This window comes from Cervus elaphus, chromosome 28 (assembly GCF_910594005.1).
Source record: "Cervus elaphus chromosome 28, mCerEla1.1, whole genome shotgun sequence".
Taxonomy (NCBI): domain Eukaryota; kingdom Metazoa; phylum Chordata; class Mammalia; order Artiodactyla; family Cervidae; genus Cervus; species Cervus elaphus.
The window spans coordinates 18,391,298-18,412,127 of record NC_057842.1 but is presented as its reverse complement, the minus strand read 5'-3'; the positions used below and the strand labels follow the sequence as shown (position 1 = coordinate 18,412,127).

At 43.1% G+C, this 20,830-nt stretch overlaps 1 protein-coding gene across 4 annotated transcripts in view; it reads left to right on the top strand.

The window, feature by feature from the left end:
- Window positions 1–20,830, top strand: part of FILIP1 (filamin A interacting protein 1) — a 215,525-nt gene that overhangs the window by 143,569 nt on the left and 51,126 nt on the right. For all 4 annotated transcript variants that reach the window (XM_043890532.1, XM_043890534.1, XM_043890531.1 and 1 more), the window contains exons 3-4: window positions 1,875–2,048; window positions 10,992–11,170. In XM_043890532.1, the coding sequence (XP_043746467.1) occupies window positions 1,875–2,048; window positions 10,992–11,170 (353 nt within the window). The remainder of the gene's footprint in view (window positions 1–1,874; window positions 2,049–10,991; window positions 11,171–20,830) is intronic.

The following is a 20,830-nucleotide window of genomic DNA, read 5'->3' as shown; positions in this document are numbered from 1 at the left end:
TAAGCACATTTTTTAGGGAGAGAAGAAATGGGTGTTTCACATCAGTTGTTTTCTTCTAAGAGAATTCAAAAGGTTTGGTTAAAAAGAAAGATACCAATAATATTTACATATTTTTAAACCAGATAGCTTAAATTTTTAAACTAAAATAGCTACCTATTTACAGTTGTAAAGCTCTTTGTTTACACTGTCCGATAACAATGGACATACCTTGGACTCCTTCAGGACAAGATCACCACACACAGATGTGGAGCTGGGCCTCGTACAGGGGTGCCTGGCCAAGGGACCACAGGAGTCCACTTTGCACGCTAGGCAGGCCGCACCCTGACTCAGAGCTGTGACTCCTGGAAGAAGCCGGCACCTCTTTCTAATTTGCAAAAAACGCTGTATAGCTAGCCTGACGCTGGGTCTGTACTTTGTCCTTTTGCCCTGCACGGAAACACATTGCCTTTCCATTAAACTATTTTCTGACTTATACTTTCTCATTAATCCCAAACCACTGGTTTCTTCAAAATTAATATTTTCCATTTTTGTCTTGAAAGAGCACATGTATATGTGGCAGAAACAACATGGGGAAAATCTGCAAATTCCAGTCCATTGACGTTTCTGTAATAAATTCATCTCTGGCCATTTGGAATTAGATGAATTCAGAGACTATGAAAAAGCAATAAAAGTAAGAAATCTCAAGAAAGACAAACTTTATACTAGGGGTCCTGTCTCAGAGATAAGAGTTAGCTCCTTTCTTTAGCATGCTGTGATAATGAGCCAGGTTTATGATCTAAAACCCACCATTAAAAAAAAAAAAACACCATTAGCATAACACAGGGGAAAAAAATCTCCTCCTCTGTCAAATTACGTTGTCCCCAGTTTGTTCTTTGGTACAAGCTGGGATGAAGTCAGGGTACTTTGTACCCATAACCTTTACTGGATAAACAAGTATACGACCAAATAGGAGTACGTTTAGTGTCAGTTCCATCATAGCTACAAAGTTCATCAGTCCTCATCAGCAGGAAATATATTCAGACATATTTGTATTATGTGATGGGGACCATAGTCAATGGGACTGAAAGCCTATAATCATGTGGTTTTTCTCAAGAGCATCAACAAGACACTAAAGTTTTGCTAAAAAATACCAGAAGAACAACTCCATTTCCACCAATCTGACTCCTCTGATTGCCAGTCTGGATATCACAGGAGTTAAATTTCACATACATGTTTATGTATGGCTGAGTCTCTTTGCCGTTCACCTGAAACTACAACATTGTTAATTGACTATACCCCAATACAAAATGCTTTTTGTATTTTCACCTTCAAGTGGGAATACATTAAATTGAGAAGCCCTGCCCAGCATCATGTGAGTTGCCAACCATGTGTTACTGTGCAAGATGAATCACTTGATGGGAAACAGGAAATCACTAATAAAGGCTGTTTTTGTTAATTACATATGGAGTAAGAACCAGAAGGGGAGAGAGCAGGGTTTTATTTTAAGCCAGATTTGAGTACTACATTGAGGGCATAAATAGAAAACTTTACATTGTCGTTGACCTCATGTGCGCTGAAATGGGCTAAGTACCCCCAGGAGCAGTCCTCCCCCTTCTCAGAATCATTGCCACTTACAGCAATTTTTATGCAGTTAATATTAGCACAAACCCTTTTCTCTGCTTGCCTGCTTCCTAGCAACCTGAAGCAGAGTATCTGCTTGCCAATCTGCTTTTGGTAAAAAAAAAAAAAAGACGAAGAATAAAAAGCATCCAGTGGATTTGCCAATAACCGTGACGAGCCGCGGGATGTATTCAATAAACTCCGTGTTGATTTTGTGAGCCCGGCAAAGGATACACGTTGTCAACTGTCTGACCTTGTTGTGCTTTCCATCACAGGCCAGGGAAGATGTGATCCACATGCTGAAGACGGAGAAAACGAAGCCTGAGGTTCTGGAGGCTCATTACGGGTCTGCGGAGCCAGAGAAAGTACTCCGGGTCCTGCACCGAGACGCCATCCTGGCCCAGGAGAAGTCCATAGGAGAAGATGTGTACGAGAAACCCATCTCAGAGGTAAAAACTCACCCCCACACGTCCCCGAGCTGGGAGACTCAAAGGGAGTTCTCCGCATCCTTCCATCTTGACACACTTCAACATTTCCTTTCAAAGGCAAACATTTATTTAAGATGCCCTATTCCCTGGTGGCTCAGATGGTAAAGAAACTGCCTGCAATGCAGGAGACCTGAGTTCGATCCCTGGGTCGGTAAGATCCCCTGCAGAAGGGAATGGCAACACACTCCAGTATTCTTGCCTGAAGAATACCATGGACAGAGGAGCCTGGTGGGTTATATAGTCCATGGGGTTACAGAGTCGGACAAGACTGAGTGACTAACACTTTCACTTTCAATCTAGAATTAAAGTATAATTTAATAATTCATGAATTATTGTGGATACAGTTCACTGATAAGAATTGTAGAAGTATTTTCTTAAATATACTTAAAGCCCAAAATATATTTCTCATGTGGTTATAATATTTACTTGCTCTTCAGTTTTTTATTCTCTTATTTCTCTAAGAGGTGATATGTGTAAAAATTTGAGGTGTTTATGGGTTTTAGCATTGCATTTTCAGATTATTATTAAACTGGTAGCCTAAAACTAAATTGATTTTTATTACTGATATTTATGGTTATAAAGCCACTTGATTTTGATATCTTATAAAAGACTTGGTCATAATTAAAATGGTCTCATGTGAGTGGCTAAAACATAAAAGTTGAGACAAAATCCCAATGGAAGGTTTAGAGCAGGAAATCTAATAGGACAATATTTAATTAATTTTATACAAGATTGTATTAGAAACTATTGCTGTTCATTACTCATAATAGTACATGTTAAAAATACTCTCACATCAAAGCTGAATTTGAATGCAGAATCAGGGAACCAGTTGATGGATCTAGCCAAACTGGCCCTTTGGAATTCATGTAAAAAAAATCATAGATGTGAAATTTGTATTATAAATGAATAATGAACACAGAAATTAAAGTATGAAGCAAGCTGTTGTAATTTAACTTAAGACAAGCCTTTGCAGCAACTCAGTTTGACAGATCTCAGAAAGATCTGCTTTAGAAAGTATTCACAACAGATTGATGGCACCACAATTTTCTAATTTCTGCAGCAAGGATGAACTGGATCTCTGTTCTCATCTTTTCTTTAATAAGAGATAATTATATGATAGGATGGGCTTCTTGGTTCGCGCCAGATGTAAAGAACCTACCTGCCAATGCAGGAGACATAAGAGACATGTGCTCGATCCCTGGGTCAGGAAGATCCCCTGGAGGAGGGCATGGTGACCCACTCCATATTCTTGCCTGGAGAATCCCAAGGGCAGAGGAGCCTGGCAGGCCATAGTCCCTCGGGTCACAAAGAGTCAGACACGCCTGAAGCGACTTAGCAGCATGCATATTATGATAGGATAGAGTCAACTGGCTGGATCCAATTTCACATCTGAGATAACCCACAGTGATTAGCTGCCTATGGCTTGTGCAGGTCACTTCAGCTCTTTAAGCTTTGCGGTTTTCTCTCAGGTGCACGTCTCAAAGACTTGCGAGGACTAAATGAAGCAATGACTGGAAAACTTTAACATAGCTTTGGAACATACTAGCTACTCAGCAAATATCAGTATTTGCTGAGAGCTGAGGGTGATAATTGCTCACACTCTTTATCAGTTCCCAACTCGGAGGGATGTGAGGAGTAAAAGACCATAGGGGAAAGGATCAGTTTTATACTGTTATTATAACCACCTGGATTGAAGAACTCGGCTTGGATAAAGAGCATCATTTGGGCATCTTAATTCTTTTCTCCCAAGTTAGAGCTTGGAATGACCCCTAAGGGATCTTCAGAGCACGCACACCCAGAATCAGTGCCTCCCGCCCACATGATGATGCTTCTTGGTTCCTTCCCCCCTCAACAATCTGAAGCATTGTTCTACCCTGGGGAGGAGTGAATGATGAGGAAGAGGGAAAAGCAGAAGCTACTTTTCCCAACACTGGCAAAATGAGAGAAACAGGATGCTGCAAGGAGAAAAGATTCCCTTCCACCATTTATAGATTTTTGGTTTCTTAACCCTTTGGGCTTAATAATCAAGTTCTTGCTACTCAGGAGCAAGGGAGTTGCTTCCAAGTTCATGATGCAAGAATCTCATATGGTACTGTTCCATTACCTCCTGGGACTATGAGCAGATAGTCTAGCTCTTGTTCCTAGAAGTCATGCTGTGTACTGCATGCATTCATGTTAATTCAGTCCTGTCTGACTCTTTGTGAACCGATGGACTGTAACCCATCATGTTCCTCTGTCCATGGGATTCTCCAGGCAAGAATACTGGAGAGGGTTGCCATGCCCTCCTCATAGGAACCTTCCCGACCCAGGGATTGAACCTGTGTCTCTTATGTCTCCTGCATTAGCAGGTGGGTTCTTTACCACCAGGGCCACCTGGGAAGCCCAGAAGTCATGCTGTACCTGAAGCCAAAAGCCACTGCTCATTCTACCTTTCATACCAAATTAGGCCCAACTAGGTCATCCAGCTGGAGAAGGAAATGGCAACCCACTCCAGTATTCTTGCCTGGAGAATCCCATGGACGGAGGAGCCTGGTAGGCTATAATCCATGGGGTCGCAAGCAGAACCCACTAAAGGTTAAGCAGTGAACCCAATATGGTAGACACCCCACCTTGCCAGATATCTGGGGAGAAATTAAGCAGCAAATATTAAATCCCCCAGAACTTCCTTGTATATTAAATTCTAAGCTATCAAAATTCTTAATTCTTAAGCAAAATTTCAAAGAAATTAAGCTTTCAGTTTCTTTCCTTCCCAAATTCTTATTCTGCTTAGCCTTAGCCAGAGGGATCTTAATCTGAGGCATTTTCAAAGATGAATTAATACATCCTGAAGTCCTTTATTCTGTTTATTCAAAGAGGCTAAAGATTATTAGGACACATGCAGTTACCATAGTATTAATCTCACATTCATAAGTTATTAAAAATGCAAGAAAAGCCCCAGCTACAAGGTCAATTTATCCCAAGAGGAATGATATTTCTTGACCTCAGGACTCAGCATAACGCAGACTCATGTTACTCTTACCAAGACTGAAGCAGAGATTTCGGGGATGTCTGAGGAAAGGAGGGTGAATAGAGAAAATCTTTAGCTCCAACAGGATGCCAGTCAGCGTGGCGGAAGCTGTGGGCATCAGACGGAGCCTGCCACCATCAAGAGTTTAATAATCGTGGGGCATGGTGGACCTTGGGTGGGGTGGAGGAGTCTGTATGTACTATCCTTGCCCTCAGTGAGTGACACTTGAAACACATCTCTCTTTTTTCAAAGTTTAGGGATGTTTGAGTGATGACATCCTACATGTTGAGGTCTTCCCACCTGCATGTTTAAAACCTCTAAACTCATTTGCTTTTTTCATTCACAATGCCCAGAACGAGGCAACCCATCTCATATCAGTGGTTTTTCTTACTGCCCCCTTATTTCAGGGGGGCTTCCCTGGTGGCTCAGATGGCAAAGCGTCTGTCTACAAAGCGAGAGACCTGGGTTCGATCCCTGGGTTGGGAAGATCCCCTGGAGAAGAAAATGTCAACCCACTCCGGTACTATTCCCTGGAAAATCCAGTGGGCGGAGGAGCCTGGTAGGCTACAGTCCATGGGGTTACAAAGAGTCAGACATGACTGAGCAACTTCACTTTCACTTTCCTTGTTTCAGGGGGTAGCACCCCTTCCCCCAGATGACTTTCTGAAACCTGCCTGCCTTGGGGCCGAGTGGAAACCATACCTTACCCAGGTGACCATTCCTCAGAACTTCCCTTCTCTCTCATGTTTGAACTTTCTAATTCTTAAGTAACTTGTTCTACTCAAGGCAACAGAAGTATTTCCTTTCGTCACAACTTTTTTCCAGTAGGAAGGCTCAGCTGAGTTTTACCGTTATTGTCATCCTCAACATTTTGACTAGTTTTTCAAATGGTCCCCCTCTTCCTTCATCACCTATTTTAGGGACTGTAGAGTTTTTTTTTTTTTTTTCTTTTTGCCTCTACTTATCCTATGGTTGCAGGCTTCCCAGGTGGCGCTAGTGGTAAGGAATCCACCTGCCAAGGCAGGAGATTCAAGAGATGTGGGTTCAGTCCTTGGGTCAGGAAGATCCCCTGGCATAGGAAATGGCAAACCAACCCAGCACTCTTGTCTGGAAAATTCCATGGACAGAAGAAACTGGCAGGCTACAGTCAAAGGAGTTGCAAAAGAGTCAGACATGACTGAGCAACTGAGTCTGGTATCTACAGAGGGCTAAGGGGAAGAATATTAAGGAATTTAGGAAGCGAGAAATCTACTTAAAAGGAAATGGGAGGTCTTAAAAGACCAAAGTGTATTTACACAGAAGGAAAATGGATCTAAATGCTCTTAAAGATAAGGCTATGGAAAAGGAGATATTTTAGTCTTTGTTGAATCACAATGGGTGACAGAGGAAGAAGAGATTGGAGAGCCTAGAGAACAGAGCAATGTGACACCCCCCTCCACCAAAAAAATAGATGTACACGCACACACACACACCCTATGCTTTCAGACTCAGACATTTGTTTTCTGAATATTACCTTCCACATTGTACATTGTGTGGTCACCCTCCATGAAAGAAGCAAAACCAAGGAGTAATGAGTCTGCCAAGAGGAACCCTTGTTCAACACAAATCTTATCTACTTTTACTTTCTTGAGTTGGATGATCCCTCCTGAGGAGTTTTTCCACAGCACACCTGTGCCTGGACACATCTGCGGCTGTCCTGCCCCAATCCCCTTTCATTTCTCTCATCTGTCCCTTGGAATCTACATCTTCAGGTTTCTTGTGCATGTTCACTCAGAGCCCATCTGCCATAGCTGACACCCTTAGACTTACCCCAAATTGTTTAAAATATCCTACCCTGATCTTCTCAAGTTTTAATTCTTAGGTCTGTCTACATTTTATGTAACCAGTTTGAATAGCTGTTGCAGTCTGCAAGAGAAGGGCCCCATGTGATCTCAAGAAGAAACATCTGCAGTTTTACAGGGTGCTCCTCAAATGTTTCCTGGATGCCGACTCCATTTATTTTTTTTTGGTGGAGGGGGGGTGTCATGTTGCTTTGTTCTCTAGGCTCTCCAATCTCTTCTTCCTCTGTCACCCATTGTGATTCAACAAAGACTAAAATATCTCCTTTTCCATAGCCTTATCTTTAAGAGCATTTAGATCCATTTTCCTTCTGTGTAAATACACTTTGGTCTTTTAAGACCTCCCATTTCCTTTTAAGTAGATTTCTCGCTTCCTAAATTCCTTAATATTCTTCCCCTTAGCCCTCTGTTGATACCAGACTAAAAATCATTTCCTAAATCGTGATTCTTTGGTCTGAAACATACTGAAATTTCTCCCCATCTCAAGTCCGAACTTCTTCTCCACCAACTTGATCCAGGTACACTCTTTTCTCAGGAAATCTTGGCTTTTGGCGCTATGATGACTTCATTCAATTTTCCTTCCACCTCCATCCAAGTGGAAGCTACATTTCCAAAGGAATCGGTGCCCATTTCACTTTCCCTATTCAGTAATAAGAACTCCCATTCCTCTGTGGTTTAGCCACAGTTTGGAGCCTGAAAACCAAAAGCCTGGGGACACAGTGTACACGATTAATGAATCTACAGAGCTCACAGTTATGGGAGGGGGTCTTCAGAGTCTCAGGACGAGCCACACAGACCTGGGAGGTTAGTTCACCTCAGTCCTCTCCGAGGAGCTCAGTGCGGTTCCAAACAAAATAACGGGACCCAGGGTCTGGCACGGCCGCTCTATCACTACCTATGTCAGTTCTTAAGTCCAGAATTTAAAACTGAGAGCTAAATCCTCACACACTAATGCTTTGTTGCTAAAGAGGAATTTACTAGCTTTGCAGTTTAAAATCTGGGTTTGCAGTTCTGGGTGGAAAATGCAGTGCACCCATCAGCATCTCAGCATCCTTCCACAGGCATTCAGGGACAAAAACACCATCTTCCTGATTATGCAGTCAGTACTGAGGTCAAGCTGTGCTGATGCAGGTGAGGTGAATGTGGCCCCTGACACCAGCCACTTAGGGGCCTAGCCCCAGCATGGCAGCTGCTGAGAACAGAACAGCCAAAGGCCCACATGGACAGAACATATTAAAGCTAAGGCCGAGTGGTCCCACCTAGGCTGCCCCAGAGCAATTAATATCAGCATACGCTGTTTTTTCTCCAGAATGCCCCGACAATGTCTCTCTCTCTGGATATTTCAGTCAACCATCCAATTAATAATGCCCCCATCTTCTCCTCTTTTGAAAGGATGGAGGAATAACTGCAGGAGTCTGACACATGACTTGAAACATTAATTTTAGTATTGACATAAATAGATAGATGACCACCACCAAGTTCCTATTACCTTCTCTCCTAAACTTTGGAGGGAGCACTGAGGGAAAGTTTGGATCTTCAGAGCACAGAGTACCATTTTATGGCAGACAGGGTCAAAAATAAGAAATGAAAAGGCTGGAATTTAATGCCCAGCTCCCTGTCCTAAATACAACCTTCAAATATGTCACCCTTCCTTCATTAGGGAGGAGTGGGTCAGGGTATCAAGATACAGGTAGAAGTTGCTCTTCCAAATAGTCTCAAAAGGAAGGAAGGCCTTATTTTACAACAAAGTTGTTGTTCAGTCGCTTGGTCGTATCTGACTCTTTGTGACCCCATGGACGTGCAGCACACCAGGCTTCCCTGTATTTCACTAACTCCTGGAGTTTTCTCAGACTCATGTCTATCGAGTTGATGATGCCATCCAACCATCTCATCTTCTGTTGCCACTTTATCCTCCTGCCCTCAATCTTTCCCAGCATCAGAGTCTTTTCCAATAGTCAGCTCTTCTCATCAGGTCTCCAAAGTATTGGAATTTCAGCTTCACAAAAGAAGAAGGATCAAAAACGGGAAAGAGTTGCTCCTTCTACATTTCTGATGATGTTCCAACAATGCTTGACAGATTCTATAGCATGTGGTAAAAATCACACTTGTGGAGAGATGGGGAGTGCTTGGGGAGAATATTTTGTAATAGGAGCTGTTTCAGTGAGAAAGTCTCTTGTATAGACTGTCCCATTAACACTGCAGAAATTTATCAGAATGCATAAAAGTACAATTAGCCTCCCTGATGATCTCTGGTATGACCGGCTACCGGTTAGCCTGGGTTTCACCAGTCTGCTGGTCACCTGCCCTTAGGCAAGAGGGGTGGAGGTCTAATCAGAAGGCACTGAGGATTATGGTGGTAATATCTCTTCTACTTTGGGCCCCACAAATGATTCATTCACAATGAAGGGATGTATACAATTGTGGAGAGAACCTCAGATCCTCCTTATGACTAAAGGGCAAATATGGAACATCCAAGGAATAGCTCTGAAGCTGATCCCCACGGAGCTACTCCACTGAGTCTTACAGAGTTGGCTGTGGGATTAAAAATGGATCCTAGGACTTCCCTGGTGATCCAGTGGTTAGGAATCTACCTGCCAATGTAGGGGTCACAGGTTCGATTCCTGGTCCGGAAGGATACCGCATGCGGCAGGGCACCTAAGTGTGTGCCACGAGTACTGGGCTCACATCTAGGGTCCATGCTCCCCAGTGAGAAGCCACTGAAATGAGAAGCTCAAGTATTATAACTAGAGAGTAGCCCCCACTTTCCACAATTAGGGAAAGCCTGCCCCCAGCAACAAAGATCCAGTGCAGCTAAAAAAAAAAAAAAAAAAAGAATGGCTCCTAAATATGTCTGATTCACCCAGGGCAGTGATTTGCAACAGGAGGGTGGGGGGGCACGGGGACTTTCCCTTCTAGGTGACATCTGACAGCGTTTGTGGATAGTTTTGTCACAACTGCAGGGTTTAGTACCAGCATCTGGAGGGCAGAGGCCAGGGATGCCACTGAGCATCCTCCAATGCACAGGACAACTCCTCAAATAGGAATTAATTGGCCAACAATGTCACTAGTGCTGAGGGCTGTGAACTCCTGCACTAGGGTTTGGAGAGGAGAGTAGGATGGAGAACTATCAATATTGTTAAGATTGGGTACTAATTAACAAACATTTACTGAACACTTACGGTGTCCCAAGCTCTGTGTTAAGCACCAGGAACTAAAAAGATGACCAAGGCATGGTCCCTCAGAGATCTTATAGCCTGGCCAGAGGCACAGGCACAAAAAGTCCTGTAATAATATTTGATAAGATCTCTTAGTTTGAGATATGTGCTCTCCACAAATTCTGAGACTCTTCCTATATTTAGTATCTCTTGAAAGGAGAGGATTGTGGGTCCTTCACATACTTTTCCTAGGAATTCACTTAACTACAGGCCTCAAAAAAATAGAAAAGGGTTGCAATGATGATAATTCCATTCTCCCAGGGGAGGAATTTGGTACATGTGCCCCCCGAGCTCTTTATTTTTGTGAGATTATGTGGGATACTGTTCTCTCTCTTTCTGAGTACAGAGCTTTGCGCTGTCTCATCAAAACAGTGAGTCTGTTTAGGAACCACACATAGGTTCATGGAAAAAAGGTCAGAGGCCAGAAGTTACTGCAGCCTTACCACCAATAGTTCATACAGCCAGCTGTCCTAGAGAACATGATGGAATGGGAGGAAAGGCAGAGAACAGCAGACCCCATGCCCTCCCCATCAGGTAATAAATCACTGTGCTTAGTTGCTCAGTCATGTCCCACTCTTTGCAAACCCACGGACTGCAGCCCACCAGACTCTTCTGTCCATGGGATTCTACAGGCAAGAATACTGGAGTGGGTTGCCAGGCCCTCCTCCAGGGGATCTTCCCAACCCAGGGATCGAACCCAGGTCTCCTGCATTTCAGGCGTATACTTTACCATCTGAGCCACCAGGGAAGCCCCGATAAATCACCAAACAAATTATCATTTATTTAGAGTTTCGTATGTAAATGAAATAAAATATTAAGCCCTTTCCCATGTTGGCTTACTCAGCTGGACAGACTCGAAGAAAAGCAAAAGGAAACCTACCGGCGCATGCTAGAGCAGCTGCTTCTGGCTGAGAAGTGTCACCGGCGCACGGTGTACGAGCTGGAGAACGAGAAGCACAAACACACGGACTACATGAACAAGAGCGACGACTTCACCAACCTGCTGGAGCAGGAGCGGGAGAGGTAACTGCGCCCGGCTGGACCGGGGGCGGGGCCGCGAGGGGGCGGGGCCGCGAGGGGGCGGGGCCGCGGGGGCGGGGCCGCGGGGGGCGGGGCCGCGGGGGCGGGGCCGCGCTCTCATCCGGCCCCCTTCCCTCCACGGGTCAGATTTCCATCCGGGGATCCGGGGACGCTTGCCTGGGGCCTACTTCGTAACTTCTGGATGGTTTGCATAGAGGGAGAGAGACTTTGCCTGGAACTATTAATGTGACCATGTTGGGCGTTCACACAAGTAGGACAACACTGCTGCTGCTGCTAAGTCGCGTCAGTCGTGTCCGACTCTGTGCGACCCCATAGACGGCAGCCCACCAGGCTCCCCCATCCCTGGATTCTCCAGGCAAGAACACTGGAGTGGGTTGCCATTTCCTTCTCCAGTGCATCAAAGTGAAAAGTGAAAGTGAAGTCGCACACAGATGTGAAAAGCCAGAAAGGCACACTCAGGGAGCTTCCATTTTAACCTGATCAACGAAGGTTGAAAAGCTTCTCTACTAATTGCCCTTTATTAGAAATAATCTGTTTTTCCTCTTTGGGATTAAAATCCACTTCTTTGGAGAAACAAATTACTCAATTTAACCATGTATTAATAAAATAAATCCTATTTATTCTTAACACGGTTATGGAAAATCTTACTATTTGGTTGTTACAAATTACTTAACTAGAATTACCTGCTTTAACTTTCTCAGGGTTGAGTCCCTCTTAAAACTCAGTGTAAAACAAAACAAATTTAAAAATTCAGTGTCGAGCCTCAAATACGTAGGTAGTTTTCTCAGACCAGGGATTGCCACATGTGAAGCAGAGACTTCAAACAGAAACGCTTTGATACTATCCAGCTTTTTCAGCATCTTCTTTTTAGCTTATTCTTTTCCTTTTCCTTACTTAAGCTGAATGGTTACGTCTGTGAATTCCACGGTCTTTGAACCAATGACATTGAATCGCGATGCTTTGAGTTACCAAGCGTGTCCACGTCTGTGTTTAGGACTTGCAAATAGCCATTCAGAAAGAGCTTCACCAGTCCCAGCTTTGCTGTGTCTATTTAGTTACAAAAAAGGAGATCTGATCTTCCCATATTAGTTTATTTGTAGAAGAAGTTATTTTGATAACAGAATAATTAAAAGCCTGAAACAGAATAGGTTTGTGTTAAAATTTTTGGAAGTTATTGGTAGTGTTTACTTATTGGACTTGGCACATCCCTAGAGGGAGGAGAAATGGATGAGGGAGCAATGGCTGAAGTAGTACGTGTAATACCCTCCTCTTATGGTGCAGCTGGTAAAAAATCTGCTTTCCAATGCAGGAGACACAAGGGAGGCAGGTTCCATCCCTAGGTGGGAAAGCTCCCTGGAGGAATAAATTGCAACCCACTCCAGTATTCTTCCTGGAAAATCCTGTGGACAGAGGAACCTGGTGTGCACGCACGCACGCACGTGTGTACACACACACACACACACACACACACACACACACACACACACACACACACCGTTTCTTGAAGCCTGTCTTCTGCTCCTAGAGGCTCAAGTTTAGCAACTTCTTGTTTGGATAAATAGATGGTCTAATTTGATATTTTGGGGAAACCGAACGAAATAAACTCCACCTCCTCAACCTCTGTGAACTTTCCAAGCTCAAGCATAGGAGGTGAAAACAAGATTTTAATCCCGGTGTAAAATCACGTATATCTAGGTGTCTCGTATTGGACTGTAGTCAGCTAATAGTAGCAACTTGTTTGATATTTCTTTTAAAGATCTGAAATCAAATAATTTTAGAGAACAGCTGTGTGAATTATTTTCTGATCTGTTTGTAAACCATTTGGTCTAGAATCAGATATGTCTGCTTTTTCTGAAATTTCCCACCTAAGCTAAATGCCTGAGGTGAATTCACCTACAGAGGTTGATATAAATGAGGCATGTGGATGAAGAGACTGTACTTACCTAGCTGTTTATTTTTCTTTCTTTTCTTAATTTTTGTGTATTATGAGAATCATTGAAATAATAACAGTTGATGGAGAGGTTTATAGTTCACAAAATACTTTTATAGTCATTATACAGTGAGCTTGTCCCAAGTGTATTTATTTTCTAACTTCAAGTTGACCAATTCAAGACTAACAATTCCAATTCCCCACCCCTCTGTTGGAGTTGTTTAATTTTACTAGAGCAACTACACAATGATTTCTCATGAGCAAAGTGTTGTGTGTGTATTTGCTCAGTTGCTTGAGTCGGGTCTGACTCTTTGTGACCCTATGAACTGTAGTCCCCCAAGCTCCTCTGTCCATGGGATTCTTCAGGCAAGAATACTGGAGTGGGTTGCCATTTCCTCCTCCAAAAGTGCTGTGTAGAAGGTTTTAAAAATAAAAATTGCATTTAAAAATTATATACCTCAAGCTGTTTTTCATAATAATACATTGATGAGCACTACTGGGATATGTCGCCAAACGTACATGCTTATCCAACTACTCTATGGTTTGGAAGTAGTATTTTCAAATAGTATTTTGAAATAGTATTTTTGACTCAACAGGTTATACTTCAGTGCTGTATATATTTTCCTGTCAGTGTTCTTGTCCAGGCCACCCCCCTGACTGATTGCCAGCATACACGCTGTGGGTCCACGCTCACCAGACACTCATTATGCTCAATTAGACACCCTCACTAGGAGGACTTGATAACTTAAGGTGGCATTCTCTGCATTTCTCTGTGTTCTGAAGCATCCATGGTGACTGGCTTTGCTGAATTCCTGGAGCAGTGAAGCCTTGAGGATTTTCTCAAAGGTCAGGCCCGGGAATCCTGCTGCCCTTTGGAAGCGGCCCTGCTAAATCTGCTTGGGGTTAAATCCTTCTTTTGAAGTAAGCGATCATAATTAGATCTGCTTATGGGGACTGGCAGTTTGCTGACCTGGGGCTTGCTTTCCTGTGGTCAATGTCCCCAGGGGCCTGTCCCCACCGGGCCTGGGCCGCGACTCAGGGAGGCCCCAGCGCCCCGAGTGGCTGCCGCACCTGGACTACTGCTGACAGAGAGCCGGCTTTTCCGATCCTCAGTGGGAGTCCCGGCATAGACTATTCTGAGTACTTCATCTGCTTGCTTGTTTTGCTCTTCCTTCCCTCTTTCTCCAGAAAAGTCCCTTTTGTGAGAGAAAAAAAAAAAAAAAGAGAAAGAGAGCCAAGAACTTTCCTTCAGAAACATTTCCCTTTGTTTTTCCTGTGAGCTTTAGTCAAGGAAGGAAAAAAGTTTGCTCCTTAGAATCACCCAGCTTCTACTGCAGGTGCAGTTCTGCAGGTTGCCTCCATCCAGACAGCTTTCTGATTAGGTGGTGGCCAGAGGAGGGGGTGCAAAGCCAGGGGACTCGCCAGACATGCATTGCATCTAGGCTCCATTGTCTATGCCTGTCCTACATTTGAAAAGACCCTGATGCTGGGGAAGATTGAAGGCAGAAGGAGAAGGGGATTGGCAGAGGATGAGATGGTTGGATGACATCACCAACTTAATGGACGTGAGTTTGAATAAACTCTGGGAGTTGGTGATGAACAGGGAGGCATGGCGTGCTGCAGTTCATGGGGTCGCAAAGAGTCGGACACGACTGAGCAACTGAACTGAACTGAACTGACTCTGTAAATGTTTCTCACATCCTCTGGAAAATAGTTAAAGATAATAAAAAGGGACCCAGGCAGATAGGATCAGTAGCAATCAAGATTCAGAGAAATCCTTGGTTTAAAAAAAAAAAAGCCTTGGCTTAACTAGTATTGCAAAAGACTTCTGAGGTCAGCCCTTCCAAGTCTCTCATTCTATAGGTTGAGTAACTGAAGCCCAGGATAAATGATGTGGCTCAACTGAGATCATAGAGCAGGTCACTGGGCCAGCAGTCTTGTACGAATGAATCCCTTGGGCAGAATGGCTTGTTTTATGTTTTCTTTGTATGTGTGGGCTACCCACCTCCAAGCTCTTATGTCCAAACTATGACACAGAATCTTACTAATAAAAGGCAGAATTATGGTTATCAGGAGGATATAAGCAGATATTTTAGGACCACTGGTGTCTTTAGACTGTCAAGATAGGAGAAGCTTTGGAACAGCATCTGTCGGAAGGAGCAGTCTGGGGACTTGTTTTGGAGCAGAGTTTGAGTAGCACAGACCAGTATTCCACTTCTGGTGCATTCTGATGGGAGACTGATGCTGGTTATAGGGGAGGTAAATAAAGCACCCCCCCAAGCTACCCCATTGTTGTGGCCACTGACCTGGACCCTGAAAGTGTAAAAACTAAGGAAGCAGAAGTTATTTCTCACTTTTCAGAAGTTGTTAAATTCATCCTATACAAAATTTTCACAAATTAAGTGCCTAAGATGACCAATATTTTTCTCTGGGCTCCCTTTCAGTTCAGTTCAGTCACTCAGTGGTGTCCGACTCTTTGTGACCCCATGGACCACAGCACGCCAGGCCTCCCTGTCCATCACCAACTCCCAGAGGTTACTCAAACTCATGTCCATTGAGTCGGTGATGCCATTCAACCATCTCATCCTCTGTCGTCCCCTTCTCCTCCTGCCTTCAATCTTTCCCAGCATCAGGGTCTTTTCAAATGAGTCAGCTCTTCGCATCAGGTGGCCAGAGTATTGGAGTTTAGCTTCAACATCAGTCCTTCCAATGAACACCCAGGACTGATCTCCTTTAGGATGGACTGGTTGGGTCTTCTTGCAGTCCAAGGGACTCTCAAGAGTCTTCCCCAACACCACAGTTCAAAAGCATCAATTCTTCAGTGCTCACCTTTCTTTATAGTCCAACTCTCACATCCATACATGACTGCTGGAAAAACCATAGCCTTGACTAGACGGACCTTTGTTGACAAAGTAATATCTCTGCTTTTTAATATGCTGTCTAGGTTGTAAAGGGCTTCCTTTACTCTAAATCAAAAGACTGATCATAATCTACTACCATCATTTACTTCATGTTTATTTTTACAAATAGTTACAGTTATATTCCCAAATTGGGAATAATTATATTCCCAAATCAAAAAGTGGAAATAGCATAAAAAATACACTGGTAACTAGCACTGTTTACAATATAGATGAAAGTATCCTTCATTACATTAAGATTAGATAAAGACCCTTTTTAACTGCTATATTCTCCATATTTTGAGTCAACTTGACCTTAAAAGACATAATTATGAGCACATGAGATCACCTTCAGTGTTTATAACTTTATTCTCTGTATGAACTGCAAGACTTGTAATTTTAATCATGCACTGCTCTAGGGCTGCTTCAAGAATGTCAGAATGCAGAGAATACAGTTACATCAAAGAGTAGTTTGGAACTTACAGAAACATTTGAGGGGGATGTGTACATGTTTGTGTGTGTAAATTACGTGGGAGGGCTGTCTAAATCTTTAACCAGAGTTATAAATTTGAAAGCTTTTGGATTCTATAGGCTTAACTGGGCCTACATAAATAATTACATCATCGTGTAATATTGCAGCAAGCTTTCCAAGTATAGGTTTGTTTTTTTAAAAAAAACTACAAACCAGTGTCTCAAGAGAAATCTCTTAACTAGCGCATGCAGGAGCAGGGGTCTGAGAAAGGGGAAATTTTCAAGCCCTGTTTTGATGGTGTTCCTTTAGGCCTGGCAAGCGAGGACAGGCTGCACCATTGCTCTCGCCTGTGGCCAGGAGTGACCAGAGCAAGTTTGTGAACTCGCTCTAGTGGCCTGGGATCCTAGGAGATATTCTTGGCCTACTTTATAGAAGATGCATATCTGGTTCCTGGCATATTTCCCTTAAGTTTCTCCAATCTAGATGCCTTGTCTCTATTACAGTAAAATGGACTTTTCTCCTTGGTAGTTTGGAGAAGCCCAATAAAGCACTTTGTAGAAAAATATGACTGCTGATGTGTAAACCATCAAGTTTGATCATGCAGACAGTAATCAATAGGTGGAAGGTATTAGCAGGAAACAGCAGAGCCCACTTGTCTGTGCTTGAAGTGAAATGAAAGTCGCTCAGTCGTGTCTGACTCTTTGCGACCCCATGGACTATACAGTCCATGGAATTCTCCAGGCCAGAATACTGGAGTGGGTAGCCTTTCCCTTCTCCAGCAGATCTTCCTGACCCAGGAATCGAACTGGGGTCTCCTGAGTTGCAGGCAGATTCTTTACCAACCGAGCTATGAGGGAAGCCCTAGCCCTAGGCTTTATGCTGCTCACTAGTGGGTCAGATGTCATTGACAACCCTGATACATTGGGCACACACACATCTTGTTTAATCCTTATAAAACTGTGTGAAGGGACTTCCCTGGTGGTCCTGTGGTTAAAAAAAAAAAAAAAAAAAAACAATCTGCCTGCCAATGTGGGTTCAATCCCTGGTCCGGAAAGATTCCACATGTTACGGGTCACCTAAGCCCGTGCACCATTGATGAGCTACCGATGAGCCATTGCTCTAGAACCCATGCTCCACGACAAGAGAAGCCACCAAATGAGAAGCCCCTGACCACAACCAGGAGTAGCCCCCGCTCTCCAAAACTAGAGAAAGCTGGCACACAGCAAAGAAGACCCAGTGCAGCCAAATTAACTAATTAAAAATAGATAAATAAATCTCTTAAAACTTTATGAAGGGTAGTGACTATCCCTATTTAGAAGATGGGAAAGCAGACTAAATTCCTTCCACCAAGGTCACTTGCCAACAGTTCACTGGAAGAATCAATGTTTGAACTGAATTTCTTACAGTAAAAACTAACAAATGACAACAGCAAAAAAAACCTTTTCCACTTCCAAGTTCTTACCTTCTGATTGAAATGAACACCTCATTTCTCCAATGTTTGTAGGAAGGAAAGATGACTTAAAATGTTGATTCCTTAGATGGCATGCTGATTCTGTCTGTGGGTTTGGGATTCGAATTCATAGACTTTAACTTGTCATGAGACATGCCACCTACTATCAATATCTTACTGACTAAGAAAATTGCTGGGAATAGACAGCTTCTAAGAAAGGAGAGGAATTAGAATTCAGAGACTCAATTACAGTTTGACAGTTGACCTTCTGAAAGAACGCCAGGACCTAACTCAACCTTCCGATTCCTCTCACCCTTGTGATATGCAAATCCTACTGGAAAATGTGATTGAAATGATGGAGGTTGTGGTGATTTTGACTTCTCACAGCCAGAGCATTTGTGTTGAGGGGTAGGTGGGAACAGTGTAAAGTAAGTGACGTTGTGTCTTGCCTAAAGGGACCAGATAATCAATGATTCAGATAACTTCCCAAAGTTGCAAGATGGAAAAGGAGTTGGTCCTCTTAAAAGACCCCAGTCATTAACCTATCTACTATTAGCACTTTGGAACTAGGAGCCTGTTACTCAACCTGAACTGGACACTCCACGGATGAAATATGAATAAGCCCACTAAAAATGCCCTTGAGGTTCATTTCACCGGATCCCAGCTATACAAAAATGCCAAACCTTCAGTGAATGTGATTGTTTTCCAAGCTTTATAGCGTTCTTGTTCTCATTGAATTAGCAGCCTCTGATCTAAGATTCTCCAGAGTTTTAGTAATATAACTTTGAACAGACATGCCAGGGAAGGTTGATTATCTGATCAACATAATTTTCTAATGAATCAAAGGTTATGATATGAATTAATTTACTTTTTCTGTTTTGGAAAATGTTTCTCAAATGAATTTTACTTTTTAAAGAAAATGTTTAATATACCGCAAGAGCCAATTAAGTCATATTTGATGATTCAGGATCTTATAGTGCTGCTCCGTGAGTAATTCCATGAGTATGTTACAACCTCAGAGCCTATTAGATTAGATTCAAATCTAAATGTCAATAATGGTTGCATTTTACTGTGGATAGGACGGTGGAAGATATGAGGGTTTAGCCTGGCTAACCAAGAATTTTAGTTAATTAGATTCAACATATTTGAACTTTTATAGCAACAACAGCAGCAGAATTGAACCAAGAGAGACTCTGATATTAATCAAAAGGGTGGGATAATAACTGAAGACAATTGGCCATGAGAAAGGAAACATATTGAAAGGGAGGGTTGAGAGGCAACAGGCAAGAAACATATTTTACTGCCTAAGATTTTAGCACGTAAGAATACCTCAGTCCTGTTATTTGAGACACTTGATTAAAAGAAAGTCCTAGGAAAAGTTAAGAATAGAGTAGTTTGAATGTGAGAGATAAAGGGTGAAAACCCAGGAGGCCAGCTCATCAGAGTCTGTCTGGACCAGAATCAATCACCGAATTGTTCTCTTTTGATTTCAGGAAGTTGCCAGACAGTTCTGGAAACTCTAAATACCTGATTCACTGAAGGGGCCTCTTCTGAGAGAAACAGAGGCAGCTTCTTTCACATAGCTTTAATTCTTTCTGTCGCAGGACTCTGTCAATGCTGGTCACACCCAGTTAGCCCGGAAGTGGACAGCTGTCTAGACAGAGATCACAGAGGTTACACACTCAGATGCCTTAGGTGCCAGGGAAATAGCTGAAGGGCACAGGACCAGCTTTTTAGCACACACTGCATACACAGTGGGATTCCTGGGACACAGAGAGCCAGCTCTGACTACCGGGAGAAGTCACCATCTGGCTCAGTCCAGCTGACCCTGGCTCAGGGTACCAATTCAGATTTTTCAGGAAAAGGAAGAACTCTGATTCGAGTAAAATCTTCTGAGTCACTGTTCACTTGAATTTATAAAACAATGTGCCTGTTGGCTGTCGAGTCTCGAATGCAGCTGGTTTGCAACATTGATGACCTAGACATTAGGGAGGCTGGGGCATCAGAGGAAGCCTGGCAGAAGAGTCCTGCTGAATAGTGTGTTCTGTTGATGGTGATGAACTAGCTCATTGAGATACTCTCTTGGAGCATATGAAACAGAAAGAAAGAAAGACAAGAAGCCAAGGAAAAACTCAGCAGAGACAGAAATTCGAAGAATAAGGAATACCTCCCTCGTAGGACTGCGTTTCAGTAGACACCTCTCTCTGACCAGGTGCCAAGCACTGGGTCACAAGTGAGTGGTCTCGAGTTACTGCTGCTGCAGGTGTATGCTCCACAGGTGCACAATTTTCCACTTCTCCCAGGGTCTGACTGACTGTGGAGACAGGTTTCTGCATTGAATCACACTGGGGTATTATTTCCCAGAATTCCCTGGGTGACTCTGTCCCTTACCACTTCAAAGACTGAGTCATTCAATTTTAATATTGTTACAGCTTTGACATTTTCATTTGCCAACCCCGTTATAAGAATTTACTGCAGTGTGATAGCAATTGGATTTTTTAACCTAATTTCTTCTGTCACCCTGTGACCTGGTCCTCATTTGAGCAGCCAGCCAAGAGAAACCATAGCCTTGAGGGAAAGTGGCCACAGCTGGAGGAAGGAAGTCAATAGCTTGCCTCCTGGATTCCAGAAGCAAGTATATAGGTGTAGTTTGAGAAAGAATATATAATCAAGGTGATTCAATTTTTGTCACTCCACCTTTCCTGTTTAGATAAGCTGCTTCTCTTAAGAGAAGAGCAAGACAGCAAGAGAAGTCAATGTCAAAGACAATGCAAAAGAAGAGGCTCTGTTCTGAGTTTCCTTGGGGTGTGGGGGTGGGGTGGAGAAATGGAGAGAAATATAAACCCCAGAGAAACGGGTATGAAGAATTTGAGAATGGAGCCATCACTAGGTA